The sequence below is a fragment of the Cnephaeus nilssonii genome (genome assembly GCF_951640355.1).
Source record: "Cnephaeus nilssonii genome assembly, chromosome: 7".
In the NCBI taxonomy this organism is placed as follows: domain Eukaryota; kingdom Metazoa; phylum Chordata; class Mammalia; order Chiroptera; family Vespertilionidae; genus Cnephaeus; species Cnephaeus nilssonii.
Genome location: NC_137078.1, coordinates 101,605,328 through 101,632,076, shown reverse-complemented (window position 1 = coordinate 101,632,076; position 26,749 = coordinate 101,605,328). Strand labels below are relative to the sequence as shown.

Sequence of the window (26,749 nt, the reverse complement as noted above, 5' to 3'; positions counted from 1 at the left end):
GGTCTTTAGAGTGAAGGGGTGACAGTCTGCCGGGTGCTGTCCCCTCTAGTCCCCTCCTGACAAGGGCGCACACACGGGAAGGGGGCGGTGGCAGTGGCTCCTTTGGGAGGATGTGTTCGGGGCAGCTGGGTGCCGAGAAGGCGCCCCCCGCATGGGCGGGTTTCCCAGAGCCCACCGGTCAGAACCCGCACACCAATCCGGCAAATTTGGGGGGTCCTGTGGTGCTTCCCTCCAACGGGGTAAACAGGACGTGGAGAGGCCACTGCCGGGATGTAACGGCTGCTGTTGATGGAAACTTTAAAAGCGGCGCAAAGAGTCCGCTCCAGAAGGTGATGCACAGCAAACTGAGCAGTCGCACAGGCGCCAGGTCATGGGCAGGGCAGGGCGGCGGGTGAGGGATGCGAGGTGCTGAGGGCACCCAGGCTGTGACGTCACTGGAGAGAGGCAGGCCTGTTTCCTTCCATCGCCCTCATGGACCACCGTCCGCCAGTCCTCCCTGGAGGTCATTGCGCAGCACACCTCCCCCCAAAGTAGGATAAGGCATTTGGAAGTGATTTTTGCCCTTTTAAGCGGTGATACCCCAAGTTCAAGTTAGTAGCTATTTGTGTAAGGAAAAAGCTGTACATAACTTAAAACAGAGACAGTTGTAACATCACCAAAGCTGATAGAAGCTTAAACCCACCCCACACGTGTACAGAGGAAGTGCTGCCATTTTCCTTACTTGAAAAGCAAACGGCCTCACTGGTCGGAGGGACAGGAGACTAGGCTGGAACCCCCCAGGCGGCCCAGCATTCCCTGGCCACCTGGCTTTGCTGCACAGGATAACGGTGGTCAGCAACTTCCTCTGCTTTATCTGCAGTTTAAAATCTTTTCGCTTCTTCAGCAGTAAATCCATTTTGACAAATAACTTATTTTAGGATCAAACTCTCTCCTGGCAACTTACCATTCAGGCCCCCGGTCAGCAGCCCGGCCTGCCCTCTGAGGTGCCTGCCGGCCATCCCCGCGTGTTTACAGAGGGAAATAGAACCTACAAATTGCTTTTAAATTATCGAAATAAAAGTGAAATGTTTAGTGACCTTTTTATTATATGAATATTCTTGGGGTGAATTAAGTCTGAATAGCAACAAAAATATATTACTCAGATATTTTATAATTCTGATACCTGAAATATAAATAGAAAACTATGTTGCTAAAACATTAAAAAATTGCAAATTTTCATGAAAAGTATTTACATTTGTATTCTAATGCCAATTTATACATATAATTCTTTTAAGTTATATTGATAGGCTATTCTGAAATATGAAAAGAACAAATATTGTTAAATACCCACAACATATTCATGAATAAAAATTCAACTATTAATTACTGTTCCAAATTCAGATGCTTCCTTACAGCCGACAGAGCTCACAGTTCCTTTTACACTTTTACCCTGATTCTTGGTTCAATAGGACACGACTCTGTAAAGCTTTCACGGCCACAATCCACTACCACGGATCATTTCACCACAAATGCATGAAGCTTCTGTAACCAGCAAGGCTAACCTGTTTTATTATTTTTATTTAAAAATATTTTTATTGATTTTTAGAGAGGGAGATGGACAGAGAAACATCTATGTGAGAGCAGAACGTCCATCGGCTGCCTTCTGTGCACCCCTCTGGGGGCGGAGCCGGCTGCCTTCTGTTCACCCCTCTGGGGGCGGAGCCAGTGCCTTCTGTTCACCCCTCTGGGGGCGGAGCCAACTGCCTTCTGTTCACCCCTCTGGGGGCGGAGCCAGTGCCTTCTGTTCACCCCTCTGGGGGCGGAGCCAACTGCCTTCTGTTCACCCCTCTGGGGGCGGAGCCAGTGCCTTCTGTTCACCCCTCTGGGGGCGGAGCCAACTGCCTTCTGTTCACCCCTCTGGGGGCGGAGCCAGTGCCTTCTGTTCACCCCTCTGGGGGCGGAGCCAACTGCCTTCTGTTCACCCCTCTTGGGGCGGAGCCGGCTGCCTTCTGTTCACCCCTCTGGGGGCGGAGCCGGCTGCCTTCTGTTCACCCCTCTGGGGGCGGAGCCAGCTGCCTTCTGTGCACCCCTCTGGGGGCGGAGCCGGCTGCCTTCTGTGCACCCCTCTGGGGGCGGAGCCGGCTGCCTGGGCCTGTGTCCTCACTGGGAATTGAACTGGCAAACTCTTTGGTGAATGGGACAACGCCTACCCAACCGAGCCACACCGGCCAGGGCAAGGTTAACCTGTTTTAAATGCACCTAGTTTTGTCAATCACTAAAAACTAAACATTTTACAACTATTTTAAAGTTACATAGAAAACATTATACCTATTTCTTAAAAGTTTTGTTTGGAGAGAAAAGAAAATTGCTTAACTTTTCTCATTATCGTTCTGTTTAAAAAAAATGTTTTATCTGTATTTCAAAAATGGATTAGAAAATGGCCAACATCTTTTTGAAGCCGAAAAGGATCATTTTGTGATCATCTCGGCCGCTGTACTCCGCTTGGTCGAGGAGTTTTACCTTGTCTCCCCACACTTTAGTAATTTTTAACTACTTTGTTTTGTTGGTCGGACTTGCTCAGTATTTCTAGTCAACCATACGAGAAGGTGTTATTTACCAAAAATGGTGGTAGATTAGTGCGAATCCACGGTTGCTAACGTGCCGGGGCGCACACCGCTCCAACAGCTATTCATTTACGTGTTCCTGTTTCCCAGGCTGCGAACTAGAATACCGGTACACTAGCTGTGCGGTACATGCCATCCCTTCCGGTCGGCTTTCCGGTAGCCTGCCGTGCGCTCGGCAGTGGGCGTCGGGCCCCTGCCACGAGGGGACGGAGAGGGCAGCTGCTGGGGTCCCGTGAGCCATCGCCTGGACAGGCAGGCCTCAGACAGACACTGGCTCCCTGTACCCCTCCCACCCCCCAGGGTGCCCTGGAGATGAGGCAGGTGGAACCACCTCCTGGGGGAGGGGCTGGGCAGGAGCTGGGAGGAGACTGGATTTGAGGGTTTGGTTGCGTCACTGGGAGTGATGTTTTGGGTCTAAGTATTATCTGGATCAGGGGTCTTCAAACTTTTTAAACAGGGGCCAGTTCACTGTCCCTCAGACGGTTGGAGGGCCGGACTATAGTTAAAAAAAAAACTATGAACAAATTCTTATGCACACTGCACATATCTTATTTTGAAGTAAAAAAACAAAACGGCAAAAATACCCGCATGTGGCCCGCAGGCCGTAGTTTGAGGACGCCTGGTCTGGATGTTTGAGAAAAGTGCCCTCAGCTCCAATTCCGGCCTGGCTTTGAGGGGGACGGGGACGGGGACGGGGACAGGGACGGGGACAGGCCAGCCCAGACGTGAGTGCTGGAGGGACCAGTTCTTGGCGACGCCATTGCCTTCAATTAACCTTTATTCTGTCAGAGAGGAAAACAGGCTCTGCAGCGCTGCCTACGGGAGAAGGCGTGAGAGAAGGCACGGGGGGCGGGGGGTGGTGGGCTCGAGCCGCTCCGCTCTCCTGCCCCGTGACCTGCAGGGACACAGCCCGTGGCTGAGACACCACAGCAGGTTCCTGTGAAGGACGAGGGGCTGTGCTTGCCGGACACGCTGGCCCGGCCCGGCACCTGCTTCCAGGAGCCTCCTCAGCGCCGGTTTCGGGGTCTCTTCCGAGCACGGCGACGTCAGGCTCCTGCCCGAGACAGTCAGACCTGCCAGCTGGACACGGGAGGGAGCGCCGGTTGTCGGGCCGCCGCCTCGGCCAGCCCCACACACGCGTGAGGACAGTGGTGGAGCAGGGCCGCCGGCCGCAGACGGCTGTTAGGCAACGTGAGCACCATCAGGAACTTGCTCGGTCCGCTCGCACCCGGGGCCCGGGCCGTCGGGTCACTGCTTCCTGTAGGTCCTGCCGGAGCACTTGCTCTGGCCCCCCTTTGGGGTGGGGATCTTGCTTCCAGCCTTCGGCCCCGAGGTCCCTGGCTTGGCCGTGTCTGGGCCTTTGCCTGCGGTGGACACAACAGAGAGCACAGACACGTGTTAGGAGGAGACGGACGCCCGAGCGGGAGCGCACAGCACCTGCCGGTACGGAGGCGGCGTCAGCAGACACGGGGAGGACAGCGGGAGGGTGGGACCCCGGCACTCGTCTACAGGAGCCGGCCTGACCGTGTGGGGTCGGCAGAGGACAGCGGTCACCCGGTGGTGACCTCAGGTGGCTGCTGCAGACGCACCGGATGGCAGGAGAGGAAGGACCACGAGCTCCGAGGAAACGGCGCCCGCGGGTCAGAGGAGACCCCGAGCCGGTTGCCTGCTTTTGGCTTCAACGGTTCAGCTCCAGCCACGGAGAATGAGCAGTCATGTGACTGAGGCTTCCTCCCTGGAGTAGGACCTTGGCCTCCCCCCCCCCCGCCTCCCGCCCCTCGTGTCCTGGTTTACAGGACGGTATGGACCAGGGGGTGCAGCCCAGCTCAGCGCCGGGCACAGACACACACCCGCCGCTTGCGCCCATCCTCTCGCTCAGGGCCTCGCCTCTCTCACCCTGAAGTAGGGGTGCAGCCGGGCCTCGCGGCCAGAGAGTTTTCTAATGAAAAGCTTTCCGGGTCTGACCTAAGCCGCTGCCTAAGGAACTGGCGCCGACGGGAAGCCGCTGTGGCCGAGTGGCCGGGGAGGGAGGCGGCTGGCCCGTGCTCACCCGGTGGCAGAGCCTTGAACAGCAGGCGCGTCCTGCGCAGGTTCATCGTGCAGCCCACGGGGCCCATCAGGTGGACTTTCCACGCCTGGAACGAGAGGCCGCGGGTGTAACCAGGAGGCGGGGCCTCCGCTGCTGTCCCAGACCACGTGTCTATCATTAAAGAGGCAGCCAGAGGCGCCGTGGAGTGGGGGTCTGTGGACGGCCCCTCGGGGCTCAGCCAATCACAAGGCGCAGCCCACCTCCCACGGCCCTCCCCAGGCAGCGCCCAGTGAGACGTCTGGGAGGGTGTGCGGAAGGGTAGCAGTTCAGGGAGGGCACGGGCGGGGCCCGGTGGCCTGGAGCTGAGAGCATGAGCGCAGCGCAGCCCTGGCTGACAGCCACCGGGAAAGGGGATCCGTCCTCTGTCCCCCGATGACAAAGCAAGCAGCCCCGCCCGCCCTGGAGGGAGCTCAAAGCGGATCTTCCCTGTGGAGCCCTCCGGTGAGAACACGGCCCCCACCACCCCGCCACCACCCGCGGGTCCCGTGCAGGCTCCTGAGCCGCCGAGACTGCGGGGTGCTAAGGGGCCTGTAAGCGCGCAGCGAGGTCACTGCTGGCAGCACAGATGGGCGTGGAGAAAGCCATGGCCTGGGAGCTGTGCTGAGAGGCCGTCGGCTCACAGGTGCGGGCGCGAAGTCCAGGAACAGGGAGCTGCAGCCATGTCTGAGGCTCGGAGGGGCGGGAGGCCTGACCCACTCTCCCTGTGCAGCGTGGCCGCACGGGGAGGGAGGAGCGCTCGGCAGCGGACAGGAAGCAGACTCTCCAAACCCGGCCCGCTGGCTCACTTTCATGAGTCAAAGGGGACCAGAGTGACGGAGTGGCCACGCCTCCAGGCAGGGCCCACGGGCAGGGCCCAGACGGGAACGGGCTCCCTCCGCGCACCTGTCCCCGGGCTGAGCCTCTCCCAGCGGAGGGACCCGGACGGCACCAAACACACTGCTCAGACCCACTGTGCTGGCCCCGGAGCCTCACCTCCTCTCCCGGGGCGAAGTTCTCGTGGCACAGAGGGCACCGGTTGGCCAGCTTCTCTGGTTTGGCAGCTGAAATGGTGTCAGCGAGACAAGACCCAGTTGCCCCGTGGGTCGTGGGGGAGGCAGGGGCGGGGTGCCGGCCTCCCCGAGGGCACTCACGGTGGCAGTCCTTGGACTTGACGTGCCGGGGCAGCTCGTCTTTGGGGACGGCCTCGCTGCAGCGGTAGCACCTCCCGAACCCGTCCCTCTTGTCGCACTCCGTCAGCAGGTGGTCCGTCAGGCTGGCGATCTCCACCACCTGGAGCCCAAGTGCAGGACACAGATGGCAGCTGCGGCACCGGTGTGCGTCCCTGTGCGTGTCCCTCCCGGCCGCCGGCACCACCCGCGCTCATGCCCGTGCCCAGGGTCCTCCGAGTTCCCAGCGCCCAAGGTGAAGGCTGGCACGTGCTGTTACCTCTGGGACCCACCCCGCCGAGCTCGTCATTTAGTTCCTCGGCTAAGGACCCCAGGTCCTGCTCAGTCCTAGTCTTAAGGGCATTGCCACGCCACCTTAGCATCCAGGCCGCCGCTCAGGATGGAGGGAGCCCGTCGTGCCTGACCTGACCTGACCTGTCTGCAGTGGCCGCCCCGCCCCGCCCTGCCTGACTTGTCGCAGTGGCCGTCCCATCCTGCCTGGCCTGGCCTGACCTGTCGCAGTGGCCGCCCCGCCCCGCCTGACCGGACCGGACCTGTCTGTAGTAGCTGCCCCGCCTGACTGGACCGGACCTGACCTGTTGCAGTGGCCGCCCCGCCCCGCCTGACCGGACCGGACCGGACCTGTCTGCAGTGGCCGCCCCGCCCCACCTGGCCTGGCCTGACCTGTCACAGTGGCTGCCCCGCCCCGCCTGACCTGGCCTGACCTGTTGCAGTGGCCGCCCCGCCCCGCCTGACCAGACCGGACCTGTCTGTAGTAGCCGCCCCGCCTGACCGGACCGGACCTGACCTGTCGGCAGTAGCCGCAGCGGGTCAGCATGAGGCAGTGCTTCCAGTAGTGCAGGTCCAGGCCCTCCTCTGTGAAGGCTGCGCTGCGCTCCCCGCAGAAGATGCACAGGCTGCAACGGGAGGCGGCGTGAGGCTCGGGCGGCCTCGGTGGCTGTCGGCCTCGGTGGCTGTCTGCGCCGGACCTCAGGTGGCCGGAGGCAGCGGTGGGCCTCCAGCGAGGGGTGGGGCGCAGGGGGCTCCTCTGTTAAACTGCCCTGAAGGGGCTCCACAGAGTTGGGGTGTCAGCTTCCCCGGGACCCCCTCCAGCAGGAAGGCTCGTGAGTCACAGCAGAGGCAGCGGCTTGCCTGGCTCTGGGCAGACCGCCTGCACCGCCGGGAGACCCTGCGGCTCTGACCGTGAGCCGGACCAGCACTTGCGACCAACGGGCCGCCGCCTGCCTGGCACAGAGCCGAGGCTGACTGGGGCGGTGCCAGCCTTCAGGTACTGGGAGGAGGGGCCGGTCTACCGAACCCCCGTGAACGGGGAGAAAGCAGCTACTGGGCAGCGTGTACAGGCCGAGCCCCTCGTCACTCCCCACGGGGCGAGGGCAGCGTACGCACTTGTCCAGGCCCGGGTTCTCGGCAGCCTCGGGGGCGCTGCGTGGGGCCGCGCACCTTCTGTCAGGCTCTGGGATGTAAAGAGAGAGCAATTTACCTCACTTTTCCTGGGAACTACTTTCAAAGTTCTAGCAGCCAGTTTTTTAAAGTTGGTGACGTTTGGTGTGAAATGTATTTAAAAACACAAGTTATAAGGGGATCTTCACAACCCGCCCGCGTCTGAGGTGCAGCAGGGAGCGCCGCCTGCCGGGGGCCGAGGTTTCCCACGGCTGCAGGCCGCCACGCACGTACCTGGACTCCTCGCCTTGGTGGCCTCGCTTCCTTTTTCCTAAAACAGAGCAGAGCGGTCAGGCCAGTGCTCAGAGCCAGTCTGTGCAGAGCGTCTCGATCCTGAAAGTGCTCCTAAGTTTTGCTCTCGAGTTCCTGCCAACACGGCGCTGCCCCGCCCGCACCCCACCGGCAGCCACGTCCCGCACCGGGCACTGCCCTGGGAAAGCGGCTCCGCTACTCAAGCCCTGCGGTCTCCCTCCCCCGGGCCTCCCTCCAGGGCCTGCCCAGGACTCCAGGGAAACCCGCCTTTGTCAAGGCCACTACCCCCCATCCCCCGCCCCCAATCACTCACCCGTCGCCAGCGCCCGCCCCACCTGGGCTCTCAGCAGCACAGGCTCCCCAGCCTTTCCTGGGCCCTGCTCCGCAGCCCTTCCTTAGTCGGCTCCCAGGGCGCCCGTGCACCTGCCCGACCGGCCTGCCCCCGCTGTCTGCCTCCAACCTGCTCCCACCGGGCCCAGGCCTGGGGTGGTCTCTGTGCCAGGAGCCCCCGGGCGAGCCTTCTGCCGGGCCCTGCTGCTCACTCGGCGCCTCTGCCCAGGCCTCTAAGTCCTCTCCCCTCCTCTCAGCAGCGGCCCTCCCGCTCTCCCCGCGCCTGCCCTGCACGGCTCTGTCTCAGTCAGTGTCCTCAGCCGTCCAGTCCCTCAGGCCTCAAAACCTGGGCAGGTAGGTGCTTCTCTCCCCACCCCCCACAGAGCCTCCATCAGACACACCAGCAACCTGGGGGCTCGCTCACCCTGCCCTCACCTCCTCTTTGAAGGGGGTGGACCCTCCTGACCGAGGCCCAGCATCTGCAGCACCCCACCCCGGCTCACAAGAGCATGCCAACGAGCTGAGGAGGGCTCCTTCTGTTTATCCCGATAAAGCACAGAGGTGCGTTTGTATAAGCCAAGAAACTAACAGTGGGCCACACGTCTCCGTCATGAAGTCCACGGTCACAGGGCTCCAACCCAAAGCCCAGGGTGAGACCCTGTGAACCTAGTCCACCTGGACCCCAGCAACTCGTAAACCCCGGCCTCGCATGAACCGGGCCCCACACGGACCTCAGGCCTACGTGAACCCCGGCCCACCTGGACCCTGGCTGCACGTGAACCTGGCTCACCTGGCTCACCTGGGCCCCGGCCTGCATTTCCTTCAGGGCGGCCAGCTGCCCCTGCAGAGCTTTGATTTCCTCCCTCTTCCGTCTCTCTGCTTCCTCCGTGGCTGCTCTCCTCTGTGCCTGGTGTGAACACGGCGTCCATTAGAAGAGCTTGTGGAGTCGTCATTGAATTGGGAGACAAATGACACGTCAGTCGCCTTTCACACGCTGCAGGCGTCGCTACGACTGCCCCAGGGAGAGGGAGACGCCAGCTCCAGCTGATGTGAGAGCTGCTTCCTGGCGGCCCAGACGCACTGTCCGCGCCACCGTCTCTCCAGGCAGGGAAGGGCCTGGCAGGCACGAGGGAGGCGCGGGCCTCGGCGTGGGGCGCCTGCACGCCCACCGGCTTATTGCCCTGACCTCCTCCTCAGCAGGACCAGACCGGGACTCCCACGTCCACGTACCCTGATCTCAGCATCTGTGGGTTTGCCGTCGATTTTAGCAAACCCCTCGAAGATGGTTTTGAAGAGGATGTTCTTGCGCGAGGTGCTGTCGTCGGGGGGCAGGTACCCGAGCACGTCGGCGTGGTGCTGCCGGTACAGGTCCAGGATCACGCAGACCGCCATCTCCCGCACCTGGAACACCCGGTGCTCCAGGGCGCGCACTGCGAACTGAGCGGAGAGGCAGGTCCGGGTCACCCCGAGAGCAGAGGGGGGAAAGGCCTCAGGGCCCCGCGGTGAGGGCGGCGCCCCCTGCGGCGGCCTCACACAGGCACGCGGCCTCGGGACGGACGCAGAGCTGGTTCTGCTCCTGTCCACTCGCTGTGTTCATCATCGCGTTCGGCACACCCTTTCCTACACCCGCCGCTGCGCTTCACAAACTGCTTACACAGGCGAGGAGGAGGGTTAGCTCCAGGCCTCGCCATCTGGGTGACCGGGGTTACAGGTCCTGCTTCCAGCAATAAAGCGCTGGCCTCCCGGACAGTCCGCGGCCTCCCCGGAGGCGGCTCCGGAGGGCCTGCCTGCGCCTTCACCTCGCAGTGCACACCCCGAGTCTGTCCCAGACGAGTCGCAGGGCATCGATCCCGCCTCAGGCAGGCGCTCCCACGCTCACCTTCATCACGTTGTCCACGGTGAAGCCCGTGCTGTCGGTGCCCAGGTCTCGCAGCAGCCGGGCCAGCAGGGCCACCTGGCTCAGGGCCTGGTGCGCCGACGCGTTGGCCTTCAGGGGCTGCACCAGGTAGGACGGGACCATCTGGAGAGACCGCACCTCCTTGCACAGGGCCATCTCCTGGAAGAGCCACAGCCAGCCCTGGTCCTGAACATGCCGGAGGCCACCGTTCCCTCTGACGGGGCCCAGTCACCACGAAGGAAGGGGCATAAAACATGGCAGGGACACCTGGGCGGGCGATCACCGGCCCCTAGGCTCACATGTGTGTGAGACACGGGAACAAGTACAGCAAAACCCACGGGAGGAAATGAGGCGCGGTCGCCTGGAGTTCAGTGAGAGCGTCAGAGAAACTGACCCAAGACCCAGGCTTCTCCCTCAGAACTCCCCAAGGGAGGAAGAGGTTTCTAGTTTCTCGAACCCTGAAAGCAATCAGCTGGCTTGTGGACCATTTCAGCATTTATCAAAGCCGCCCGAGGGCAACCACGCACAGCGCCGAGGGCTGTTGGTGGCGAAGATGGGAAAGGCACGCACCGCCACATTTACACCTACGCGGATAAGCGCTTCCGAAGGCGAGGTTACAGAAAGAGACACGACTGTCACCGAGTTCCCCGGAGTCGGGAGACGAGGTGAAACGCTGAGCGTGAGAGGCCACACGGAGGGCAGTCTGCGCTCAGGAGCCTGCAGGCCCAGCGCGAACACAGCTCCCTCGTGCCCAGCCTGCAGCCACTCAACCACCAGGCAGCGCCTCAGGGACAGGCAGACGCCACGGCTGGGAGCTCAGGGCCGCCCCGGCCGCGTGCAGAGCGGAGCCAGCCCGTGCCTGGGCCCCAGCGGCCTCAGCAGCGGTGTCAGCGCCCCGACACTCAGAGCCAACGGGCTTAACCTTCCAAAGTGGACGTGTCCGCCCTCAACACGTCCCCCCAGACCCCTCCCCCAGCGCCGCAGTATTCGCAGGAGGCACTGCACACCGGAGGATGACTGTTCCCACCTGCGTGCAGGACTGCTCCTGTTTACCGACAGGAAGTTGACTGAGTCACAGGAAGCTGACTCCTCACAGGGGAGAGCGTCCCGGGGAGAAATATGGAAGCTCTGGGTCCCTTTCCGAGAAGGACGTGCGGCTCACACATTGTGGATGAACGTTTAGGAGACGCACAGGTTTTCTGAAGCCACACGCAGGGCGGCCCCCGCCAGCTCGGCGCTCCCCTCACCTGGCCTGGAGGCCGCACGCTCGCTCATCAGAGGGAAATGTTTACATCAGGACAGGGACACATTTGCTATCGTTTGCCCGTGTTCTCTATCCTGATTTAGTTGGTCACATGTTTTTATTTTAACAGTGAACAGCGTGTGCTGAATTAGAGAAACACTAGAAAAGCAGTGTGCCTTTCCGTCAACGTTCACGTCAAAGACAACACAGGCCTTTCAGAGCCCAGGGAAGTCCAGGAGGGCCCTAAGGAGGAGGCAGACGCTCCGAGCAGAGGGACCCGCCCCGTCTGAACCAAGTCCGGCCCCGCAGGGCTGTGCCCCCGCAGCGCGCACCTGCGCACGGCGTACCTGGATGAAATTGGAAGCCACGACCCGCAGGCGAGCAGAAGAGTCCCCGGTCCGGGCAAGCAGGACGGGGACGGTCCTCTCCACGCAGTGCGTCGTCTCGAGCTTGCTCAGCTTGTGCTTGGGGATGTACTGCGTGATGACCATCTTCAGCACCTTCAGCGAAGCCTGGAAGACCTGGGGCGAGGGGAGGAGACAGGCAACTGTTCAGATTGAATTCCGCTAAGAGGGAACATGGGACTTCCCGGCAGGGATAAACAGGAACACCATCCCATGCCGTCTGCAGGGCTGGGAAAGGCATCTGAAAACGACTGTCTAAATAGGGCCTCGCGTGCAGAGACCCTCGCTCTCACTTCCTGGTGCCCCAAGCACGCGATACCCCCGTGCCCCGGGCACAGAGCCCCGCCAAGCTGGGGAAGCTCCCGCACAGACGGCGGCGCTCACCTGGCGGCCTCACAGAGTCAGTAAGCTCCACAGTTACTCCCAGCCCCGGGTTCCTAAACAGTGAACCGGGCCTGGGTGCCCGTGAGCCTGGGGCCCAGGCCTCTGACCGGCTCTGAAGACACAGGGAGGCTGTTCAGACCAGCACGAGTGTCAGAGGGACAGGTGCCCGGCGTGCGGACACTCCTAGCGCCTCGGTGCTGGCCCCGCGGAGGGAGCTGGCCATTCCCGTGCCCGGGGACTTCCTGTCTCCTCTCCCTCCTGGGAGCGGCACCTCATCACGCGGCGGACACTGGCCCTGAGGCCGAGGGACTCACCGGGGTCACGATGTCCCGGATGGACCTCCGGATGAGAAAGACGGCCGCGCGCAGCAGGCCCTTCAGGTCCTCCTTCGGGGTCCCGACCGGCGTGTCCACCAGCTGCTGGTACAGGGTGAGCAGCGCTTCCTCCCGGAACGACCACGTCTTGGAATAGGCCTGAGCCACCTGCGGGCGGAGCCTGCTTACGCCCCGGTGTCGGCGACCTCCCCGCCCAGCACTGTGCCATCCGAGCCTTTGTTTCAAATGAAAAAACACCTTTTCTAACACCAGGCCCTCCACAGAGCGCGTGCGCACTGTGCGTCGGAGAACCGCTTTTCTGTGGGAAAACCTAAGGCTGCTGAGCCGAGGCGAGTGCTCTGGGCTGGGAGCTGGGGACACAGGCTGGGCTCCCTGTGCGAGGGCACCCTGCCTGTCCCGCTGCCGTCGCTCCGGGATTGGCTGTGGCACAGGGAGCTGGTTCACGGCCAGCTCTGAGCTCCAGGACAGTGTTGAGTCCTCACTCGTGAGATCCGAAACTCTCGCTTCCGTTTCCTTGTTTCACTCGCTGAATAATCAGCACAAGACTCCCCCTTCCCCTCCCCCTTCTCCCCTCCCTCCCACAGGGGAAGAATTCGGGCAGATCCCCGAGGGCACAGACCCGCCATCAGAGACGAGGCTGAGCCCGTCCACAGCCTCGACCCCAGGTACTCGGCGCGGGTGCGGAAGCTGGACGGCGAGGGGGCTGCTGGGAAAACCATGGTTCGCCTGAAGCCTGGTGTGGGAGGAGGCTCTACGGCAGGCGTCCTCAAACTACGGCCCGCGGGCCACATGCGGGTGTTTTTGCCGTTTTGTTTTTTTAATTCAAAATAAGGTATGTGCAGTGTGCATAGGAATTTGTTTGTAGTTTTTTTTTTAAACTATAGTCCGGCCCTCCAACGGTCTGAGGGACAATGAACTGACCCCCTGTTTAAAAAGTTTGAGGACCCCTGCTCTATGGAGACCCTGGACCACAGACCACAGAGGGTCCCCAGCAAAGGAGCCCGAAACGTCGCTGCAGGCGAATGACCAAGCGAAGCGGCCTCCGCCGACGCGGCAGGAGGTCGGGCTCTAGGAGAAAGGGGGTCATGCTGGGAAGAGGGGTGGCAGCAGAGAAGGACGGCGACCAAATATGTGATGGGCTGAGCCCATAAAAAGCCGCAGGCAGGAGTCCGCGGAGCTGACAGGGCCGTGAGGACAGGACACTGTGGATGTCACTCATTCACTCATGGGGTTGCCACGCGGGCGTGCACACACACACACATAGGTGCACACGCACACACACACATAGGTGCACACACACACACAGGTGCACACGCGCACACACGCGCGCGCACGCACACCCCCCTTGGCATCCTCTTACCAGGGCTTCCCCCAGCACTTCGATGGCAGAGCTGGCTTCCCGCAGGGCCTTCTCCGTGAGGGGCTCGGGCTCGCCCGCAGCACCCGCTCGGGGAGCCTCGCTGGCGTCCAGGTCCCTCTTCTCCGGCTCCACGGCCGCCCCGGGCTGCTTGTGGACAGCGGGAAGGGGGCGCTCGTCATAGGGCAGGGCCTCGGGCTGCAGGGGAGGAAGGGGCTGCAGAGCTCCCGTGTGGACCCGCCCGCCACCCGTCTACACGGCAGGCTCACTGCCGCGGCCGTCCCAGGCTGACGAGGGTCCGTGCTAAACCCCAGTGACATCAGAACAGTTTACACGACAGCAGGCGCAACCGACAAAATGCCATCAGGTTCCTCCCCCTCCCCCTCTCCCATCGCAGCCTAATGAAAAGCGATGCCGGTGCTGCCTCCTACCCTTTGCTCCAGCGGCTCAGCTCAACGGGCAAGCAGGCCACGTTTCCCTAGTCACAGCTGGTATGTGTCCCGCCCGAGCTCACGTGCCCGCTGTCCAGCGGCCTCCACGTCTCCCCCGCCTCCCCCACAGGCGTGGGCTCTCCTGAGCCGGCCGGGCCCTGGCTGCTGCCCCCGGGGAGCAGTGGGCAGGAGGCCCGCCCCCCGCTGACATCTCCCGGGAGATGGACACTCAGACAAGTCCACGTGACACTGACTTTCAGGTGAGTGAGTGAGGCCCTGCACGGGACAGCACCTCGCGCCATGGGGCCGAGGTACCTACGTGGGCCTTGCGGGAAGGGTGTGGGGGGGACAGCTGCTGGTCCGAGGAGCAGGGCTGGGAGGAAACGTCCAGGGAGTGCGAGGAGGGCTGCTCCAGAGGGAACGGCTCTCCAAGCCGGTTTTCTGCCGCCCTGTCTTCCTGAGGCGGCGGCAGCTGGCAAGAGCTGCTGGAGTGAACGAGGGGCTGGAGCGGCAAATCCAACGGCCTTGGCACCTAGCGAAAAGGGACGCGTGATCCCCAGGGCCACCACCCCAGCCCCGCACCTGCCCCGGAGCACCAGCCTCGGGAGGCCGAGCCATCGCCGCCCTCACTGCCCGCACGGTCACTGTGTGGGCCACAGGTGACACACGGCGGGCCCGTGTCATCACGAGCACGGGGGTGAGTCACTAGCGTGGAGGCACACCTCGCGGCTGTGCCAGCGGAGAGGCACATGGCACCTGGCCGGCCCTGAGGACCGCCGCCGGCCGGGCACTGCTCACTCCCCGCGTCGTCCTAACAAGCGCGAGGCACTGGGCGGGTGGTCAGAGCTTCAGACAGAGCAGCTCGTTCCGTGCCCACCTCTGCCCCCTGGCAAATGGGCCGGGGAAACCGAGGCACAGGTGGAGCAGGGATTCTGGTCACACAACTGGAGCGGCGCGGCGGGATCTGGACCCAGCCCCTCGGTCTCAGCCTCCGTCTCCTCGTCTGCAGCGGGCGCACTCCGGCCCGAGCGGGTCTGAGGGGCAGCGCCGCCCTGGAGCGCGTTCTCGGCAGCTGAGGCCCCTGCGGCTTCTTTCCCACAGCTCCCGGCGGGCAACTCCCCTCCCCGAGGAGCGCCGGGGCGCACGTGCCCGCCCCTTTCCGCTCTGCAGTGAGCCTGCCAGAGCGGGCGAGGCGGGAGCCACTGCGGTGGGCACCCGGCACAGACGCCGGCTCTGCGGACAGCACGGCAGACCCGCACAGGTGCCCCGCCCCGCCCTCGGCCGAGCCGCACCTACCAGCTCCGTGTCCACGAGGCTGTGCAGCTCCAGCTGCGCGTACACCCGGGCGCGGTACTCCTCCATCTGCCGCTTCTTGTGCTTGGCCAGGTCGTAGTCCTCCTTCTCCACGGCGCAGCGCTTCTCCACCTCGTAGCGCCCCAGCCGCTCCCCGACCTGCGCACAACACCGCTGTCTCCGCGCTCCGCCCGCCCCAGGCAGACAGCGGTTAGCACGCCCACTCGACGGAGGCGCTGACCACCCTGTGTCCTGTGGGGGCCGGGGGTCCCGGGAGCCGCGGGAGGCATGGCCACGCCCTGCAAAGCGAGTGCTGCCTGTGGCCGCAGCAGCGCCTGAGAAACCCCGTGAGTGTGGGCCGTCCAACACGTCTGTGATGTGTCCCTCCCGGCGTCTGGGGTGACGTCTGGAGGGACCCACGGGCTTATGAGGGTTTATCCAGGCGCCTCTGCTTTGCCCGGAGCGTTGAGCCCACACCCCCTCCTGCAGGCCAGGCACCGCCCGCGCTGGGACGGGCATCTTCAGTGCGGCCCGCGGGCACAGGGGCGCCCCTCAGAGCAGTACCTTCTGCAGGTCCGCGATCGCCTGCTTCAGCTTCTTGGCGTAGTCGTAGCGCTCCTGCTGCACGGCGTCGCGCTTCCTCTCGTCTAACTTGCGTATGATCTGCGCCACTTCCGGGTCTTGGTACATATCGAAAGCTAAGTCGTCTAGTGGGGAGATGTAGTCAGACTTCCTACAGGGAAGAGGCGGACACTTCAGAGCCAGGTCCCCGGGGGCGGGGGGTGGAGGGCCCGGCGCAGCGCCCAGACGGCCGGGAGAACGGCCCAGCCCAGCTCCTGGAGGCGCTGCCCGAGGAGTCAGTGCAGGCCGCGCAGCTCACACTCGCCTGTATCCAAGGTCCCGCACTGGGCATCCTCGCGGCCTCCTCCCCCCCCCCCCCCCCCCCCCCCGTGCTGGCCGTGCCAGGCTCTCTCTAGGCTCGCGGACACGACGGCGATGTGGGCAGAACCCAACCCAGACCAATGCTGACCAGGCCTTCGCTGAGCCGGAGCCTGGTGGGCCGGGCAGCCAGGCGTCCGCTCCACACCAGCACCCGGTGACCAGTGAACCTGACAGCCGGGCCGTTGCTTCTCCTGCGCTTTGACCTCAAAGGCTCCAATGCTGCCGTCAGCCCTCCCGCCCGCAGATGAGAAACCCTTCGGGGACACTCCTGTCCGCCGCACAGCCGCTTCTGACCAGGCATCCGCTCTACTCTCTCCGGTTCCCTGCAGGCGGGTCTAATGCTGACATCGACATCGACATTGACGCTGACATTGGCACTAACACTGACAATGCCCGTCTAAGGTCGCAGCAGAACGGTAACGGAGGACACCAGCGACAGGAAACCCACTGTCGGCTTTGACTTCACATACAGGCACGTTTTAGCTAAAATGGTGTTTGTCCTCAAATAAATCGGTTGGTGAATTGTATAGTGATGGGTTCAGAGAGGACACGGGAGACAGCACCTCCCGAAGGACCAAGCCCCCCATTCTAGGCCCCCACAGCCCTGAGCACGGCCAGTGTGCCCAGCGGTGACTGCGCAGGGCCACCTTCTACTGTGTCCACAAGGCCACCAGCTGCTTTCACCAAAAGGCAGGTCCCACGCTAAGCCTAAGTCGCTCCGCCTTGAAGTCCCAGAGATGGAAACAGAGACCTCATTTCATCACAAAAACCTTACAAAGAAAAGTGAGGTCATTTGACATCTGCCCAGGCTCCAGGCCGTCCTGTCCCAGAGCGCCTCCACTTTCCCAGAACCCCCTGGAGGTCAGCCATGGATCGCACGTCATGGTCAGTGACGTTCGCCCTCAGCACCCACAGCCCCGGCCGCCCAGGCTGAGGGTCGTCAGGAAGGCCAGCCGTGGGGCAGGGCGGCCTCTGCGGACCCAGGCTCACGGCCACACCGGGCGAGGCCCAGCCTCCTGAGCGGCCGCGGCCTCTGTGTCTGTGCGAACGGGAGTGGCGGCTCGCGTCCCAGGGGCCGTGCCGCAGCCCTGACTCCGTGCGGCCCTGACTCCGTGCGGCCCTGACTGTGCGGCCCTGACTGTGCGGCCCTGACTGTGCGGCCCTGACTCCGTGCGGCCCTGACTGTGCGGCCCTGACTCCGTGCGGCCCTGACTCCGTGCGGCCCTGACTGTGCGGCCCTGACTCCGTGCGGCCCTGACTCCGTGCGGCCCTGACTCCGTGCGGCCCTGACTCCCTGCGGCCCTGACTGTGCGGCCCTGACTGTGCGGCCCTGACTGTGCGGCCCTGACTGTGCGGCCCTGACTGTGCGGCCCTGACTCCGTGCGGCCCTGACTGTGCGGCCCTGACTCCGTGCGGCCCTGACTCCGTGCGGCCCTGACTGTGCGGCCCTGACTCCGTGCGGCCCTGACTCCGTGCGGCCCTGACTCCGTGCGGCCCTGACTCCGTGCGGCCCTGACTCCCTGCGGCCCTGACTGTGCGGCCCTGACTCCGTGCGGCCCTGACTCCCTGCGGCCCTGACTCCGTGCGGCCCTGACTCCGTGTGGCCAAGGCCAAGGAGCAATTTCACCTGCAGCTGCGCGGCGGCCTGCCTGTTCCTGTGGGGTGCGGTTGGAGGAGGGGCGGGTGGTCTGGGCTCCGTGTCTGTGGACCAGCCCCTCCGCAGGGCCCCGGCTGTGTAACCCGCAGGCAGGCCGGAGGGCGCTGAGGCCCGGAGCAGAGGGAGAGCGACGTGCGGAGCGGGCTCTGTAGCTCCTCCCCTCTGACCTGCCACAGCAGGAGGCAGCGCAGCAGCGCGCACCAGCTGACAGTGAGGGGAGGCGCTGTGAAACGGACCTATGACAGCAGACGCGACGCGTTTCTCACTTCCTCACACACAGTCTCAAGGCGGACGGACGGGGGGCTCTTACCCGGAGCAGGTTCCTTCCAGGGCTGGGTCTTCCGTGCGCTGCCCCAGGTACTGGTCAGCCAGCTTCTCCCTGGAGGTCTTTGGGGGGAGAAGGCTGCTTAGCGTCTCGGAGGAGAAAGGAACAGCACAGAACCGTGACTGCGGGCGCCCCGAGGCCAGCCCCGAGGCCAGCGCGCGCCCTGGGCCAGGCTCCCGGAGGGCGGCCCCAGTTCTCGCGTCAAGGAAAGTTTAAGTTACTCCTCCATCACTCCTCCACAGATTTCACGATGACACCCTTTGTGACGACAATAAACCCTTCCCTCCTGTTGGAAATAAAGTCGCTTCTTTAGAAATGAAACTTCCAAACTCACAATGTTGCTTTCATCGCTGCAGCCCACGGGGTCCCCGATGATGTTCATGGCAACCAGGGCGACCTGCGGGAGCACAGAAACCACGCATCGCAGGTGGGCACCCATCGTCTGTCACAGCCGCCAAGGGAGGCTGCGCACGGAGCGCGTCCCCGGGGGAAAGCTGGCCCGCGTGCAGGGCGGTCAGTGACCACTGCTGTCAGTCACATAAGCTGACACTCTGATGCTGAGCCAGTGGCTGTTTTAACGTTTAGAGGATGTAGAACAACAGCTAAAAGCCTCCCAGGTTTTTTTTTTAAATAAATATTATCCTTATTGATTACAGAGAGGAAGGGAGAGGGAGAGATAGAAACATCCATGATGAGAGAGAATCATGGATCGGCTGCCTCCTGCATGCCCCCTACTGGGGATCGAGCCCACAACCCAGGCATATGCCCTTGACCGGAATCGAACCCAGGACCCTTCAACCCGCAGGCCGACGCTCTATCCACTTAGCCACACTGGCCAGGGCAAGCCTCCCAGTTTTAACCCAGCCTCTCAGGTGACCATCTGCTCGAGGCTCATGTGGGTCACACGAACACGCTTGGTAAATTAGACAAAGAAATGAACGCCAAGGTTCCCACGGCTCGTAGGTCTGATTCTCATTGGAAGGGAGGAGCCCCCTCCCCACCCCGCTTCTTGAGAATCACTGTAGCTGAAGGAGGAACCCACCTGTCCCTGGTGAAAACACTGGGGGAGGCGTGTGGAGGAAGGACGAGGTGAGGAGCCCTCCAGCTAGCTCCCCCCCCAGCTCCTCCTCAGTTCCCCCTCCAACTCCCCCTCAGCTCCCCTTCCAGGTCCCCCCAGGGCCCCCTCCGCTCCCCGCCTGCGGTGGGCCCAGCAGGCTCCCTGCCTGCACCGCGCCGGGCCAGCAGCTCCCTCCAGGGGAGTTTAGCCTTCGCCATAGAGGTGCCACCCCACGGAGACTGAAAGCGCCTCTTTGCAAAGACAGGGGACACAGGACCCAACCAGAGCTGGGGGTCGGCACGGGGAGGCGTGTCACCTGATTGTAGATGTTGTACTTGTTGGCGTGATTTTGGTGAAAAACCAGCTTCAGAAACTGCCCCTCTGTGTCCACATAGACCGACTTCAGCTCCCGGGCCCTGCAGCCCGTCTTCTCGTTGTCGCAGAGGGAGACGTAGCTGCAGGGCACAGAGCAGGCTCGGCTGGGGGAGTGCGGCCAGTGCAGCCCCTCCCTCCTGCGCGGGGCTGGGGGGGAGTGCGGCCTCGTAGGAAACCCCAGGGAGCGGGGGGGGGGGGGGGCGGGGGCGGGGGGGAAGGGGGGTGATGGGCCACAGGACCCGGGACCCGGATCCGAGTGTGGGGCCCGGGACTCAGAGGAGGGGCGCTCAGGAGTCTCGGGCTTCCAGGAAGGGGTCCCTGAAAGTGGCCCTTCCACCTCACCCGAGTCTGCGGAAGCGCTCCGCCTGGAACGGGCCCAGGTACTCGGGCAGGCAGTGGCTGATGTAGAACTCCACCTTGCTGGGGATCATGTACTGGTGCGCCAGCAGCTGCAGCTTCCGGACGCGGCATCGCTCCACCATCTGCACCACGATCTCCTGCGGGAACTGGCAGCACCTGAGGGCAGAGCGGCGTGCTGCTGAGGGCGCCCACGGCCACGGGACTCGAGGGCGGGGACACCTCTCCTGCCCTCGCGGCTCCTCACAGTGGACCGCACTGGAGCGAGGGCTGGGTCTGCCTGCCTGCCGCCGGGGAACAGCAGCGGGGACACGGCTCCAAGGGAAACTGAAGTTTACCACGAGGTCGACACGTGCCTCTGAGGCTGTGCGGGCAGGCGAGACGGAGCCTCCGGACTTCCCGCTGGAGCCCACACGTCCCGAGCCCTGGCTCAGAGGGAGGTCCTGCCATGGCCAGCAGCATTCCGTGGTCAATGTGTGCCCCCCCCACCCCACCCCCCCCGTGCAGGCACAGTGGCCTGGAGGCGGCGCCTGCATCGCCCAGGCTGCAGCCCCATCTCTCTGGGAGTGAACGGCACACGCAGCCCTGAACGCGAGGCGGCCGAGCCACAGCGCCAGCCCCGCCTCATGGGATGTGACCGTGACCATGACCGTGATGCGGCCACGAGTACACTGAGCTGGCGACACCGGGTTCACAGCCAGCACGCAGGGCGTCTGGAGCAGGGGACACGCTGCTAGTCACTGCCTTCGGCGTCCCTGCCCGCTGGCCACACCGCCGGTCCCTCCCCCACCTCTCCTCCCAGCAGCCACTCTTCACGAAGCCCAGCATCCAGCCGCACCCCACAGAGCCGGGGGCCCGGCCAGACCCGCCGCTCCGCCATCATTCCCATCAGGACACCAAGACTCTAGAAACCCCCAGGCAAAGAACAGCCTCCCGTGACCCCTGCCCCTCCCGTTCCCACCATTGCTGAGCTGCCCTCAGCCAGCTTGGGGAGCGGGAGCCCCTCCCCGTGCCTGCAGGCGGCTTCGGCCCCACACTCAGGGCTCAGCCCACCGGCCTCCCCTCCTGGCCCTCCTACCACAGGGCCCTCCCCGCGACCCTGACTGTGCCCTCCCCTGGGTCCCAGCCTCCTCCTCTCGGCAATCACCATGGGGGTGTCCTGTCAGTCATGGCTTTAAAACCTCCTCTGATCAAGGACCCCCACTGAACCTCGCCCTGAGCCCCATCCCATAATCCAGCTGGTGACTGGCCATTCCCACGCAGACATCTGAGCGGCATCATGGGACCATGACCTCGGCGGCGGCGGCACCCCCCAGCGGCCCCGCCTACCCTAAGCTCCTGACATGGGGAGCAGGCCTCCACGCTCCAGGCCCCGCTTGGCTCCCTGCTGGGTAAGCCGGGCCCACACCAGGCTGAGGCCAGCGGGAGACAGGCTCCTTGGGGACAGAGGAGGACAGTGAATCTGGGAAACCCTTGTGGCCGCAGCCAGCCCTGAGCCTGCGGGTGCCGGTCCTCCCGCCCCTGCCCCGCGAGAGGCAGCCGTGACGAGTGCGGTCCTGTCTCCGGCTCCTGCCAGGGCCCCGCAGGGGCTCCGCTTTCTGAAACCCCTCGCTGTCCGTCAGAACACACTTTCCGCTCCGTCTCCCACCCACAAATCCCACGCCGCTTCCCTCCCAACAGGCGCTCGTCATGCTCCGTGGCCGGAACCCTCGCTGGCTGAGGCGAGACGGCAAAGGAAGGAATAGGAAGCCCTGACCGGTTTGGCTCAGTGGATAGAGCGTCGGCCTGCAGACTGAAGGGTCCCAGGTTCGATTCCGGTCAAGGGCTTGTACCTTGGTTGCGGGCACATCCCCAGTAGGAGGTGTGCGGGAGGCAACTGATCCATGTTTCTCTCTCATCGATGTTTCTAACTCTCTATCCCTCTCCCTTCCTCTCTGTAAAAAATCAATAAAATATTTTTAAAAAGGAAGGGATCCCTTTTCCCTCCTCAGGTCCCGGGCGGGCGGACGGACGGGAGAGTCCTCCGTGGACCTCCGCAGCCTCAGCACAGGGTTTTCTTACTCACGAAGGCGAGACCACCCCCTGCTCACCCACAGGGAGCACCTCCGGCTTCCCTTGGCACCTCTGAGCCGCAGCAGCCCCTGCGCGGAGGGCCCGTTGCCAGGGAAACCAGGGCGGCGGGGACACAAGCGCTGAGATCCGTGCCTGGCGGGCGGGGAGGTCCACAGTGCGGGGCGCTGGACAAAGGGCGATTCACGTCCCTGGGAGCCCAGGGTTTCATCACGCGCCTCCGAACAGCAGGCACTTTTAAACGTGTGCCCTGTTTACTTCTGGAATTTTCCACGAAATATTTTCACTCTGTGGTTGAACCGCGCGGGTAACCGAGGCCCTGGACAGGGGGAGGGGGGTACGGCTGCATGCTGAACGCTGAGGGATGAGCGGGGGAGTGAGACGAGAAAGGGGTGGCTGGCGACCAGGGGGCGGATCGGACAGGCTCTGGTTCGGGTACCTTGCCTGGCGTTTCCTGACGCTGAGTTTTTGCAAAAGCAAAGGTCGGAGCGGTGCCCGTGGGAAGGAGGGCGGCGGGAACACGGGACCAGCAGCTGCGACACAGACACTCCCTGCCCCGTGCGTGTCAGGCGTGGCCGCGGGACTGAGGGAGCTCAGCGCTGCCCGCACCGCAGGGCACAGCACACACTCTGCGGTGAGAAGGGGCGGGGCTCAGCCTCTCAGCAGCCCGCGGGGAGCCCTCCCGCACTCCAAACCTCCACAACGGCTTCAAGGAAAGGAAGGCAGCTGACAAAGTGTCGAGGCTGTGTTCTTTAAACCCTCAGAAAGAGCCCGGCTGTGGTGACAGAGTCATAGACGCAGCACAGCCTGAGCCGCCGCCCAGGGCGCGGCCGGTGGGGACAGCTCCGGCTCCTTTCCGCTGGAATCCGTAAAACGCCAGGCCCAGCTGCCGCCGCCCAGAGCCACCGCTCGCCCCCCAAGCTTTCAGACTCAAGGTCCGAGGTGGTGGCCGGCCACAGGGGCTCCCCGTGCCCGGGTAGGACCCGAGCCCCCTCCCCACTCTGGGCTGCAGGCAGGAGCCCCCCAGCCAAGCCCAGCGCGAGCCTGTGTGGTGGCGGCGGGTCCCTGTCTACGGCTGCGCTGCAGGCCGAGCCTCACCATGAGGATGAACCTCACCAGTAGGATGAGCCGGGGCTACGCCGGAGACAAGCACACGCCCGTCGGTGCCCAGAAGCGCCGCATTCGCTACTTTATGTGCGACTTCCCCCCACAAATACTGAGCTGAGCACGTGCGGCGAGCACGAAGGACTCTGCGGAAGGGAGAGGAGAGTGGGGTGGCTGCCTCTGCGGGACACGGGGCCCAGCCCAGGCCCAGGGAGAGCAGCACTGGGGTGACTGGGGCCTGGGGAAGGCCCAGCCAGAGGCGTCCCTCCTGCTCCCCTCGCGGCTGCCCTGGGGCGGCGGCCTGGCTGTGGGAGGCTGAGTCCTGCCCGCCGACTTGCCTGCAGACACAGCCCTCGCTTCCCAGTATCAGCCTCACCCACAATAACGGAGCCATCCCTCCCGCCCCGCCCCTCCCCCGCACGACTCGCTTCATGTCTCAGCTGCTCCAGAACTCAGGCAGGGGCGGGAGACTGGCTTATTGGGTTCCCGCAAAAAAACGCCAAAAGGAACAATGTTTTCATTTAAAGTGGGCTCTATATTCAACTTGTCAGCAGCACAAGTGAGTACAAGTGAGTTGCAGGTATGTGACGGAATTTGGACTGTGATGCATGTTACATGTGTATGAGTTAGGAGTAAGTAGTACCTTCTACTCAGACTGGGACAAGGAGCAGGGACACTGAGGAGGTGACGGGGCTGGGGGACAGCCGCCCCAGGGCACTGACGATACTGACCGTGCGTGGTCTGACCCAGCTCTCAACAAGCACCCCCCGACCTCTGCTGAGTGATGAAGACACCCCTCCACCCCTCCACCCCCGTGTCAGAAACAGCACCTAGGACCACATCCCTCCAGCAGAACCCGCGCGCAAAGGCGCACAGACAGCAGGACAAACGCCAGAGCCCTCCTTGGTTAAAGCGTGGTGTGACCCCCAAGCCGTCAGAGGCGAAACCAGGAAACCTGCAAACCCGCACCGCAGCGCAGCACAGAGACGGCGTGAGCGGGCGGACAGCGTGAGCGGGGCGGACGGCGTGAGCGGGCGGACGGCGTGAGCGGGCGGACGGCGGGGAGCCGCCTCGACACGCGGGCGGGTCACTGTCTCCCGTCTCCTCTCTCGTGTTTGCACATTTCCTAAGTGACCGTGGGTAACGCTATGGGGAAGAGGTCCAACAAGTTCTCAGTAAGAACCTGAGCGGCAGGAGGAAGACCACGACACCACACGGAGGGGGTGCAGCAGCGGCGGCCACCCGCGGCTCGGACGTCTGAGTTCTGACGAGTGAGAGAAAGGAGCCCGCCTGCTCTCGAGCGCCCGCTGCCCCACCCGAGGCCCCTCGCCCAGCCCACCTTGGCGACCTCCACCCGCTGACAGTGGGTGCGTGGATCATGAGTTCCCGGGCGCTGAAGCCATCCTCGTGCCCAGATGAGCTGACAACGACGAATCCGATCTTGTGGGGCATTCTGTGCGCTGGGGCTGCTGGTAAGAGCAGGAAACGCTTCTTTAAGACAGAGGAACTCAGTAACATGTTATCACAGCTTTACCTATTGAAACGGCCAGTTCCAGCCTTGCTAACACACCACGTAACTCACAATGTTCCCACCGCTGCCAAAGAACCTTGTTTCTCCTTAAGCACTTTTTATAGTAGCATCCTTTAGCCACGCCCCAGTATCTCACGTAACACTTGGAGGTTCATAAAGGGGACCCCAGGTGCCGGAAGCTAATTCCAGCATGTCATAAATGCAAGAAGTTTCATCAAAAGGTGGATGGAACCTTGAGGATTGCCTGCTGGAAATGGCTGAGGGCATTTCCCCACACCTGAACATCTGCATAGATGATTGCTTGCTGCCAGACAGCTGAGGGCACTCTAATCTACCTGTTATTGCCTCCTCCTGGCCAAACACCTGAACAGCAGCAGGTCCCCCGAATCTGACAATGGATTCCACAATGGATTCCGTGTACTAAACCTTGCCTTTGATCTGTATATCTACTTTGCCTTAGGACAATTTGTGTTAATAAAAAGCAAGGGGTCCAGAGAGACAGAGAACTTGGTTCCTACCGCCAAGCTCCTCTGGCTCCCAAAATTATGTTTTGTCTCCAGACTCTTTAATAATTTACAGCAGCCCCTTGTCCAGATTCCTGAACCCTTCTAGATGCTGGACAAGACCCTTAGCACCTAGGGTACAGGGTGGAAGGGCTCTGGAAGGGGGTGGCCAAAACGGAATCCTTTTCAGACACCCTGGGGAGGTTGCCCCTGCTGTGCCCAGGCATTTCGCCTACCTGGTCCCTAAGTGCCAGTCCTTCGTTTTGGATGTACTGAGACAACATGGTATCGTGGCCACACCCTCCCCGTGGGCCTAAAAGGTCCTGTTTTCCAGCCTTAGCGCCACAGCGAGGGTGTTGGAACCTGACCACCGACAGCTGGGCACAAACCCTGCCTGCGTGGCTCACAGCTGGGGGACCCTGGCCTGGGCCTCGCCGTGCCTCAGTTTCCTTGTCTCTGGAGTTGGGGTGACAGCTGAACCTGTGTCCGTTGTCATGAAGGTCTGAAGGACAGGCCCTCAGGCCTTGCCCACCGTAGTCCCCAGTGCTGGGTGAAGGAGTGAGTCTGCACACACGTTGGCCGTGTGAGTAGGACTTCAAGTCTGTCCGGATTCAAGATCCACCATCACACTCAGCCGAGAACAGGAAAAGACACCTGTTTTCAAGATGGGCTAGGAAGCAACAGGTCCTGCTCCTAAAGATGAGCCGGCTTTGGGGGTCCCGAGCTCAGGGGTGCAACTTTGATCGCTAGTAAGTCTGGCCGGGCAGGGCTGGGACAGCACATTGGGTTCGGACACGAAGTTGGCCCTGCAACCTGGACAGAGAGCCCGGGGAAGGGTTCCTGAGTTAGGACCCGATGGCCGTGACCTGAGCGGGGCTGCAGGAGGGTTCTCTATAAAAACCACCGACAACGTGGGGGAGAACCGCGGAGTGCTCAGTTAGTGGCTCTGGGACCCCGACAGGCCCCGTGCAGGACCGAGGTCACCCCCAGCCAGCGCCCGCCTGCAGGTGTCCCCAAGGCCCCCTCACGCCACAGGCTGGTCCCGCCGGGAAAAGGGACTCCAGGTCCCTTTCCTGAAGCCTTTTCCGTGCGCGCCAGGGGCACTGGACACACTTAGCCACTTCGATCGTTCCGCTCCAGACCCGCGGAGAAAGCTTGTCTCCGCTTCGCAAGGAAACTTAAGTGTCACACAGCCAAGTGGCTCTCGGTCAGGTGGTCTGACGGGATGTGGACGCGAGGGGCCCCAAAGTGACTAAGTAAGGACCAGGGCGCGAACGGAACCTGCGCGGGGCAGCGAGTCACCATCGCCGGGCGCCCCGCACGGGCAGGTCGGGACACCAGGATGCGGAATCCGACGCGAAACGCCAGGAACCGAGCGCCCACCTGTCAGGATGGAGGGCCGCCGGACCTCGGCGTCCACACGACCTCCGCGCCTTCGGCGGGGCTCAGGTAGCGCCGCCTCCGCCGCCCCGACTCGCAGCGGCGGCGCCCAGCGCCGGGGCCGCGGCCGCCGCTCTCATGACAACCAGACCGGGCCCGGCCCGCCCGGCCTCCGCGCCTGCGCGACCCTGCCCGCGGCGCCGCACATGCGCACGCTTTCCCAG

At 63.2% G+C, this 26,749-nt stretch overlaps 1 protein-coding gene across 4 annotated transcripts; it reads right to left on the bottom strand.

The window, feature by feature from the left end:
• Nucleotides 1-124: 124 nt before the first annotated feature.
• CEP104 (centrosomal protein 104) lies at nucleotides 125-26,686 on the bottom strand. Of its 4 annotated transcripts, none has more exons than XM_079777325.1 (22): nucleotides 26,529-26,686; nucleotides 24,451-24,580; nucleotides 19,923-20,096; nucleotides 19,522-19,660; nucleotides 18,483-18,545; nucleotides 18,134-18,210; nucleotides 15,789-15,957; nucleotides 15,228-15,383; nucleotides 14,251-14,463; nucleotides 13,504-13,647; nucleotides 12,123-12,290; nucleotides 11,368-11,541; nucleotides 9,760-9,936; nucleotides 9,111-9,317; nucleotides 8,671-8,787; nucleotides 7,533-7,569; nucleotides 7,245-7,311; nucleotides 6,646-6,754; nucleotides 5,823-5,961; nucleotides 5,665-5,732; nucleotides 4,654-4,738; nucleotides 125-3,967 (listed from the first exon to the last, which is right to left on the bottom strand). In XM_079777325.1, the coding sequence occupies exons 2-22, from the start codon at nucleotides 24,561-24,563 to the stop codon at nucleotides 3,852-3,854; spliced, it is 2,712 nt and encodes a 903-aa protein (XP_079633451.1). In that variant the 5' UTR covers nucleotides 24,564-24,580; nucleotides 26,529-26,686; the 3' UTR covers nucleotides 125-3,851. The 4 variants fall into 4 exon arrangements, with proteins under 4 accessions (XP_079633451.1, XP_079633449.1, XP_079633452.1 ...); XM_079777323.1 differs by having other exon boundaries at nucleotides 13,504-13,698; nucleotides 24,451-24,577; nucleotides 26,529-26,679; XM_079777326.1 differs by having other exon boundaries at nucleotides 13,504-13,698; nucleotides 26,529-26,541.
• Nucleotides 26,687-26,749: the final 63 nt, after the last annotated feature.

Bases quoted from the DNA above. Each gene is read 5' to 3' on its own strand.
- CEP104 (XM_079777323.1), bottom strand. From the start codon at position 24,563: ATGCCCCACAAGATCGGATTCGTCGTTGTCAGCTCATCTGGGCACGAG. The intron at 12,291-13,503 runs GTAAGAGGATGC...CTCCGCCCGCAG, and splicing joins AAGTGCTGGGGGAAGCCCTG to GTGGCTCAGGCCTATTCCAA. The intron at 7,312-7,532 runs GTACGTGCGTGG...TTTACATCCCAG, and splicing joins CACCAAGGCGAGGAGTCCAG to AGCCTGACAGAAGGTGCGCG.